Source organism: Camellia sinensis, chromosome 1, assembly GCF_055761805.1.
Source record: "Camellia sinensis isolate YWXY chromosome 1, ASM5576180v1, whole genome shotgun sequence".
In the NCBI taxonomy this organism is placed as follows: domain Eukaryota; kingdom Viridiplantae; phylum Streptophyta; class Magnoliopsida; order Ericales; family Theaceae; genus Camellia; species Camellia sinensis.
This window is the reverse complement of record NC_138961.1, coordinates 90,287,481-90,297,496: the sequence shown is the minus strand read 5'-3', so window position 1 is coordinate 90,297,496 and position 10,016 is coordinate 90,287,481. Positions and strand designations below refer to the sequence as shown.

Sequence of the window (10,016 nt, the reverse complement as noted above, 5' to 3'; positions counted from 1 at the left end):
TGTCAACACCTGTAAATGGTTTTTCACATAGGATGAGCCAAAGCCCAATAAAGATAGTCTAACACAGTGTATAAATCTTAACAGATTTATAAAGTGAATGCATATGCAATACTCATATCAAAACATTTTATATCTCTTTCCAAAACCATGTTATGCCAAGTTTACATCTCAAATTTAAGAATTCATTTCATTTACAATAGAAAACAGGGCAGTGGATACAACGCTGGGAATCTCTAGGACGTGTTTGCAAGTAGGCTACAAGCACTATCAATTTGTCATTTTTACCAGTATTAACGGGAAGGCTCGACAACTAACCTCAGGGTTTCTGAAGTTTCACCAAGGACACACAGGCAAACATAATACCACAACTATACTCTTACCCAGATTCACCAAGGTATTCACCATTTTTTCTCAAAACAACAACAATTTCAATGTGTTAAATATGTTACAATGCTCAATGCAAATGGATGAGAAAATAGTTTCAATTCACCTAATTCTCATGCAATTTCTATAACAATCATAACTATCCTTCACCAATAGCCCAAAACAAATATCTCTAAACAGATAAATAATTTTCAACATGGTTATACTTTCCAACATTTCTAAAGAGGAGTGATAATTTTGATCCAACTCCACCACCATTGTCATCATTGTTCCAATTCCATAAAACCAATATCAATTTCATTTTTTCTTTACAAAAACTAAATTCCCACAATTTAAGGCAAAAACCCCATTTCTTTAAAAATTAATTTCCATGGATAAAATCCACCATTTATCACAACCTAACCATTTTTACAAAGCCGCAATCATATACAAGAGCCCATTTTGAAAACACCTCTTTTGATTTCAAAAACGAAACCCTAGGTTTATCCGAAAATCCCCAAATCACTATCATGTTTAGAAAAGCAAATAACTAAGTTAAAAATCATAAAAATTGTCAAAGTAATCCCTACCTCAAAAACAAGAACCAAGAAGAACAAGAGTTAAAACTTGACGAAATTCAAAACGAACTTTGCTCCGATCAAAACGAAGCTCTAGGTGAGCTCTACCATTTTAAGAAAGGGACTAGGATGGACAAATTGGTGGATCAAGGTGTATTTGGGCCAAATATTCAAGAACTAGAGAGAGAGAGAGAGAGAGATCTGAGATTTAAGGGTTGTTTGGGGTGTCCTAAATAAGTGCACTTTTTGTCTTTTTGGACTAAAAAGTTGAGGGAAAAAATATGAATGTTTGGGTTAACTTTTAGACTTTTTATGGAAAAATGTGTATTAAAAATTGTATAAATTAGTGTGTAGGGGAAAATTAGGATTAGGAGTTGTGCAGCTGTAATTTTTGAATTTTGGTGAATAGTGATAACTTTTTAACTTTTTAACTTTTTAAGTAACTTTTTGATTTTTTGGCTTTTTTTTACACTTCTCAAACTTGGCCTTAGAGAGAGAGATGTAAAAAAGTGATCCAAAAAGGTGACTTTACAAACTAAAATACGCATAGACCGCTCGAGCGCATGAATGGTCATTCGAGTGACCAAATACAACAAGTGAGACGGCTCGAGTAAACAAAGTGATCGATCGAGTGAAGAACACCACCCTCTCAGTACTTTTGCATACCTGCAAAAGTGCTATGAATTCTAAAAGACCATTCAAGTGCAAGAAGGACCGCTTAAGTGCAAGAAACACCTCTCGAGCAAATAATGCCATACTCCCAGTAGTTTTGCAGACCTACAAAAGTACTGGAAGCTCTCAAAGTTCGCTCGAGCGCAAGAAAGTTCGCTTGAGCGAACAAGCAAAAATCTACGCAACACAGATTTGAAAAGACTAACTTTCAACCTGTTTCAAACACAACTAAGACACTCCAATAACCAAACTCAACAAGGAATAAGGTGAAAGAAGACCTGAACAACTATCATGGTAAGAAAACCCGGATTTAAGACATTAAACGGATCGGGTTTAAACTAGAGTCACTATAGATTGGGATTTCACAAAGAGTTCTTCGATAATCTAGCTTCTTGGTCTTGAATCTTTAGGTAGGATTACTTTTAACCTTGTATCTCTTTGATTTTAAGATGTTTATGTGGTATTGCCATGACATTGGTGAATTAATAAATTTTGAGTTAAAAAATTGAAGCTTTCTTTCAAAAATAGAGATTTTCCTACAATTTTCTAAAGATTTCTACTATTAGCCCTGAATTATGGAAGTTTTGGTTGAAAACTAAAACTATATGTGTTGGAAGGGCAAAAGATCCAAGTTTTATGAAAACTCTAATTTTTGAAACTTGGAGATAATGTGATTAATTGAAATTAGGCTTCAATTCTTTATATTGATTGTCGGATATTGACATTGAGGGGTATTTGATTTGAGATTGTGAAATTGGGAATGTTAATTGAGATTTTAATTGAGATTATGAGGATTGCCACTCTATTTTTACTGCAATTACTTGAATGGTGGAGTTTACTTTTATTTTCCTAGATTGTATAACTCCTGGAAGTTTCGAAAGATTGTTTAATGGGGTGGTAAATAGCATGTTGATCTAGGTAGGGAGTCGGTTTTGGGAAATGGTTGTGTATTGTGTGTAATGCTCGTGCAAGGAGTTAAGGTGCCCAATTGCCTTGTCTTGAGCTTATCCCCATACAAATGTGGGAAATTGTTTTTGGGTGTCCATTGGTCTTGCCGTATTGTAATCGGTAAAAGTGAAAAAAAAAAAAAAAAAAAAAAAAAAAAAAAAAAACCGGATGATTCCAAGTACCCATTCCTTGTCATATTAATAGCCGGCAAATGTGGGGGTATTTTGGATATAAATTTGTGTATATTTATGTGTTAGGACTCTCCTTAGGGGCTTCATAGTGTATTTACCCCCCGGTATTGAATTATGAAATTTTGGAATTATGAATTTATGTATTCTTACATGTATTAATGTGTTTGGTTGTGATAATGCCATATGAAATTTCAAATAATTTGATACTTTGTTAAAAATATTTATACTAGGCATCTAACTCATTCCAATTTAATAAACTTTCAGGAATGATTGATGTGCAACCACCTCAATGACGAAAAGGTGAGCTCTTTTGTTTTTTGTTGGAGTACGAAGGCTCTTGGATGTCTAATGTGGAAGCCCCGATCATTCTGTTTAGGACCGTGTGTCCATTTTGTTGTAACAAGGCATTTCCCTGCTTAATTGTAAGCCATTAAAGCATCAAAATTATATCCTCTAACTTATTGAACTACATTAATGTTGATGTATTTATTAGTTGAACTTGGAACGTGTATTTTTATACTGCAGTTCAATAAGAAAGATGACTTTTGAGTTAATGTGTTAGTTGTCCTTGTAAGAATTCAGATTAATCATGTTATGGGTAATATTTTAAATTAAATAATTTGGATGCGTTACAAACGCAAACCCGTCCATTTAATAAATGGGCTTACACGGGTTGGATTGAATTAGATACGGGTTGGACAAATAAACCTATTTAACCCCTTTTTTTTTTCTTTTTCCTTCCAAAGATAGCGTTAGTATGCTAGTATAGTTGGATTAAAACTAAAGAGTTCACTGCTGCCCCATCAGTTCGAACTCCTGACTTTCCACTCACCACACCCAGAGGTGTAGTTAATAGACCATTGGGCCATACCCCAATGTCTAACTAACCCATTTACTTCATCTTTTTTTTTTTAATATATACATATTTTTAGAAAAATTATTTTTTTAGAATTTTTTTTTATTTTTTGAAAAACACATCTTTATTGTTTTATTTTTTTAGATTTTTTTAGAATTTTTTTTATTTTTAAAAATTATTATTTTTTATTTATTTTTGTAATGGCATTTATTCATAAATCATTTTTCACCTACTTATGTTTTACATTGTCCAAATTATTTTCTTATATTGCAATAAGTCTTATGGTTGACATAGTTATTGAAATATCTCTAATAATAATAAGGTAAAATGCACGTTAATGTTTATATTGATAGTGTGAATATTCCATTATGTGAACATTCACACTATCAAATTTGTTAAATGTGAATATTCACATCACTAAGTTGCTAAGGGTTTAACAAATATTTGTAAGGGTAAAATTGTCTATAAATATCTTAAATATAATAATTATAGTTTAATGGATCAAACGTCTAAAATAATAAAATTTATTAGAATATAAGAATATCTCATGAATTAATTGTGATACAAGTACTTAAAAATTATTTTTTATTTTTTTAACTTTTAAAAGTGATGGCTATATAGACGGGCTTAAACGTGATGCCTTGTCCAACTCAAATAAACCTAATTTTAATTGGGTTGAGGATAAGCAATCCATTTAAGATTATTTATTAATATGGATTTGTTACCTCCAGTCCCACCATTACCAGGTATAGAAAAATATTTTCTTTACAAAACATTTTTTGATAAAATGATTCTACGAAAAATATTCCGTCTAAACAAACAGTGCTGTTCATTCCAATATTCTAAAACATCGTTTATTCTAAAATAAAATATAAATATTTAAGAATAGAGTATGGCCAAGCGCCGTGGAATTGCAATACTAGAGTGCACTTGGGGAGCCATGCACGAATTTTCTTATAAGTGCAAACAAGGGTTTAGCTTTTGTGTGTTCCCTAATCGTAACCCCATGATACTCACCTTCACTAAATTCGGCCACCACTTCCACGCCTTTCTTTTTTAGCGCTTTGCCCAACTCCATCTGTCGGTCCACCATTGGATCTCCCTTATAACCCGCCACCATAACCCGCCACCCCAGCTTCCTCATTTTCTCCCATGATGATTCACTGTCCACCGTTGGATTACAGTACTTGTGATCACGGTCAGCCCCAATTGGCAACGCCAATTCCCACATCAGATCAGCCAAAAACATTGGCAATATTGGATCGTTTATCAACCTCAATTCTGATCCACTCCTCTCGGTCCCACCAAAAGCCGGTTCATGCAATACTAGCCCTCTGATCTTCAGCGGCGCAAGATCAGAAACCTCCGCGGCTGCATGTAGTCCCGCGTGGTAGGCTATGTTTCCACCCGAACTAGTACCCATGATAAAACACCTTGTAATATCAGTGAAGTCACGAAGCCACACATCTTGGGAAGTTCTAATCCAAAGCAACGCATCCATGGCATCGTCGTAGGCTGCCGGCAGACGATGCTCCGGAGCAAGGCGGTGCTCGACCGATACGATTGCAACACCGGCTTGGATCGTCATTTCCACGCAGAAGTTGTGGAAAAATGTTGAGGCTGCACTGTATAAAATGAAGCCGCCACCATGGAAGTAAACGATGAGAGGTAGCTTAGTGTATTTTGTGGTAGAAGAGAAAGTATCGAGTGCTTGGCGGGGCATGAATATGCGTACCCAGGTGTTGTGGTGTGGGTTTAGAGGGAGGTCTTTCGTGAGGACAGGGGAGGAAGTGTTTGGATCGGGTGTGGCCAGGGCGATTGGGTTGGGACCGATGCGCGTGATGGTGCCGTTGGGATTGAGGATGATGGCCAAGTTGTCGTGGACTTTCCCGGTGGTATGTGATGATGGGTTGCTTTGATTATTCGACATTTTAAGAGAGTGTGGGTTTAGAAACCAAAGGCAGGCTTTGCAATGGAGTGTGTTTTGGAATACACACAAAACTGAAGTTTCATCACATATAAATACTCTGGCGGGAACAGTTGCAACTTGCAATATCATTAAATAAAAGGTCTCTTACCAATAATCAAACATATCATAAATTTTTTTAATCAATAACAAATAAAAAAACAAAATACTAAACAAAAAGTTTGGAAAAATCAATTTCTATTATTGTCTAAAGATGTCAAAGATATTGTGGGTGTTTGGAAAGTGAGTTTTTATGTAAGTTTTTTTAGTTGTAGGATATTATTAGAGAAAATTTTTTTTGTATTTAGGAAGATAGTTGGGTTTTTTTGTGGTTGGGTGTGATATTTGTGAGAGAAAAAGTGAAATTATTATGAGGTTTGTTGTGATATTTTGTTTGGATTTGTTTTTTTTTTTTTTTTTTCTTGCAAAAACTTTGTCTTTTAGTGAAAAAAATATTTTAAAAAAACCCAAAAAAAATTATTGTCAAACACCATCATATGAGCTCTCCGTGTAGGTTTTGGTGATCGCAAATTACTTCAAATGAATCTATTGAATGCACACTTGCAATGGATAAATTTGTAGAGTTTGTATCAGTAGGTTTTCAGTAGATTTCTATCTCGTGATAAGTATCTCTAAAACAGTGTTTGGATAATGGATTTCGAAAGAAATTTAAAAATTCAAAAGAAAAAAATGAGGGCAATATGAATAAAATATAAGTTACTATGTTTTTTTTTTTTCTCAATTTTCCTTTCTATTTTTAAATTTCTATCCAAATTCATGATTCAAATCAAGCCTAAATGTCACCATCGAAGAGCTAGAAAAGTCGCCAAATTAGGTGGACAGATAAGTAACACGTGAACATATATATAGATGACATATGAAAAATAGGTAACACGTGAACAGTTCGATAGAAAGTGGACGTATAGACAGATATAAAGAATATGATTTTCCATATTGTCATTATCCTTATGAGCCCAAAAGATTGAGCAATGTTAGGAACTCGAAAAAAAATTATCAAATATTTTACACAATAATTATATGAGTTGTTGGCTTTTTGGCTTTCGAAAGTTATTTTTGTAATTATGAGCGTGCCAGCAAGGATCAATCAGCCCTTACAGAATTTTAATTGACAACCAATTATTCAGACGATTATGTTATAGTTCTTTCAGTCTCAATGAAGAGGACTTTTACTGGTGGCTTGATTTAGGAGAATTTAAGCATAAGAACAGTTAAATAAAAAACAATTGAAGCATTTCATTAATATGAAAGGCTTACAATGATCCAAACTCAGCCTCGTAGAGATTTACAGCGACAATATACTTAAAAACTACTCCTATGAATAAAGTGTAGTGCAGGAATTTAAAGTACAGAAATGTAAAGAGCAGGAAATATAAAAACTGGAATGAAATATGTAAAGTAAGACTGGTTTTTTAGATCTGAGCCTCCTTCTTTTCCTGGGGTCTTCCCTGCTATTTATACTCCCCAAAGATAACCATCGAACTACACTTCAAATTGTCGAACTACTCCTCTGTAATCGCTGATCATGCTGCCTTATGAATAGTTCCACTACGCTTTCACTTGCAGTTAGGCTTCCCTCCTATATTTGAATTTGAATGTGAGTAACCGTTGAGGCCACGTTACTTTGCATCTCTTTGTTGATCCACTGTTACTCAGATCTTATAACAACCAATTTTAACTGCCACGTGTATGATCAGGATCGGAGACTTGACTGGTTTCCCCATATTACCCTTATTTTGCCACGTGTCGAATTGTCATTGGCTTGTACAAAATATGTAGCCAACATTACCCCCCGCACTAATATACCCTAGACTTGGTGATATTAATGGATCAGGGTCTTTTTCCCATGTCTTAGAACGTGCATGGGTTTTGCATCTTCCCAGAAATGCAGCTGTCACTCACCATCTGTATAAAACTCTCGTTTAATCCTTTAAGCACTTCCACTATCTTAGCATTCGAACAGACTGATACATTTCATGGCCGAATTAATTTTTTCCACCAGTGATCGAGCACACGAAGAGTCATATGTCGATGCTATTCCTCTTCGAAAGAACGTTCATGCATTTATTAGCTACCTTTACCCACCTTTCTATATTCAAGTCATGGATGCCTTTGCAAATTACCAGCCTTTGGATTACGAACACATTGCTCTTAATCCTTTGATTCAGAAAGTTACAGGTATAGACATAAGAAGTTCTTCCTCTAACTCACCCTTACAGTTCGAACAAACTGCTCTCAAACCTTTAATTCGAAAAGTTGCAAATATGGACTTGAGAACCTCTTCTTCACAAGTCTCTGTATAGGATAAAGCTGCAACTTCTTCCTCTTCTGAGGGTTCTGACTGGACAAGTTGGTCAACACCTGAGACCTGTGATTTGAAGGAGCGAATCAACCATCATTTTGTTGAGTTCACTGACCCTTTAGAGTTTCCTTCCTATGCTCGAAGTTCAGTGGTCTATCCCTACGTGCCCATTGACCATCGACGTAGTCTGGAGGAGAATTTGCTTGTAGCATGGTATACATCCTCCATGCCTACAAAGATAGTGCACGCTGCCCGCCACCTTGAAGAAGCACAAGGGTACAACCCATCATTCTTAGCCCAGAAAGCGAAGATTTGTTCTTTGATTGGCTTGATTATATTAATGCCTTTGTTCCTTCTGCTCCCGTGTCATCTCCAAAAATATAAGCGTCCACACCTTCTTATTCGTCTCCCGAAATTGAAGTATTCATACCTTCTCCTCTACCAACTCTTTGCTGGACAGAGAGACTGAAGCTTGCCCTATCCATGAATAACGTCTTTCCACCTTACAAACCTCTACCTTCTCCTACTCCAGCTGAGCGGAAACAAGCTCAACTTCTGCTTGCAGCTTTCTCTCACTTGCCTTTCAATGTTCTTGAGGACGAAGTCCCTCTCAAGAACCTTCGATGGGCTTGTGATATTCTGACTAGGGGCCATGTCCTTAATCCCCTTGCCCAGACAAAACTTCATATGTTTCTGGACCAACTTCCATTGCTTCTCCACTGGCATCGAAATTCTATGGCTACTACACAATCTTTAGACCAACTTTTGTCTCTTCGAATTCATGCTCAGTACGAAGCAGAGAACTTCATTGAAGAATTCGGTGATTTCAAGATTAAAGATTCTGCGTGTTGGGATGACTTAGACATTGACGAATTGGAACAAGGATTGAGAGAGGTGGCTTTCGAAATAAAGGCTAAAGAGCTCTACTACGAAGTGAGAGCACATGAAATAATGCAGCCAATGCTAGAAGACATAGAAGATAGAATAAAGAAAGAACAAAAATTTATTGATCATTGTTGGACTAAATTTCATGATCTTGTTATTTATTCCATTCCGTATTTTTATGAGCTCGAGTTTATACCGAGATAGGTTCATCTGATGTAATCGCTTTGGCTTTAATATAAACAAAATTCTTCTTCATTTGGCATTGTTTGACCCTGCTTCCACTTGTCTTTTAAAAGCCAATTCAGAGCTTCGAACTAAACAATTTCATCCTTCGAATCTGGACTTAATTGTTTTAAATGAAACACTAAAGGAGCCAATTATGAACTTTTCCAATTTGTGGAATAAAGTTGACAGCTTTGGATGATTTTCAATTAGAAACAGTGCTTCAGATCTAGCAATTTTATACTTAAAGTTTGTTTTGACCATAATCAACATCTAGTCATTGTCATTATGATCGATTAGTTTGAAATTGACCATCTTTTGCTTCGAACAACAGTTCATGCTATTTTAGTTCAATAGACAACCCCCTCCCATCTTTTTCCTTTTATATAAACCAACCATTGGTTTTGATGTTTCGAACACCAAATCCCATCCTTAAAGAATCTCAAGTCTTGCCTCGAAGGACATTACCTTTGTTAAAAACCTAAAAACAGGTCTTTAAACCCTTTGAAGTAAAATAAACACTCGAGTATTCTTTTATTTTTGGGTATGGAAACGTGCTTTCGAAGCCGGCTTCTCTGTTTCGAAGCCGTTGTTTTTTGCCTTTTGGCTCTAAAACCTGGCTTCGAAGCCAAATATCTTACTTCGAAGCTAGCCTCAACATCTGGGCTTTGTTTTTCCCTCCAAAAGTATCAATATTGAAGGAAGCTCTTTGTATTCGTACTTCTAGTACTTAACAACTTACGCAATATATTTTTCAAACACAAAAGCTTTAAAAACCCTTTTGTTTCGTGCTCTGAAACCACCTGCTCTTTTAACGCACAAACCCTTCTTTCTACTGATCTTCGGCTTTTCTCTACGTCCTTTCTCGGCTTCACTTTCAAGAAAAACATACTGTCAATGGCTTCTTCTTCAGTACCGGTCGTAGAGCGTGCGAGCCCATCTGTGACCTTGAAGAGGATCATTGATGCAGAATGTGAGAAGTACAAAGCTGGGGAGAAAAGCGCTATTGATGGAC

At 35.8% G+C, this 10,016-nt stretch overlaps 1 protein-coding gene across 1 annotated transcript; it reads right to left on the bottom strand.

Annotated features, from left to right (window-relative positions):
- Window positions 1-4,367: 4,367 nt before the first annotated feature.
- Window positions 4,368-5,634, bottom strand: LOC114274686 (carboxylesterase 1). Its single transcript, XM_028216662.2, has one exon. It carries the CDS (start codon window positions 5,536-5,538, stop codon window positions 4,528-4,530), a length of 1,011 nt encoding a protein of 336 aa, XP_028072463.2. The 5' UTR covers window positions 5,539-5,634; the 3' UTR covers window positions 4,368-4,527.
- Window positions 5,635-10,016: the final 4,382 nt, after the last annotated feature.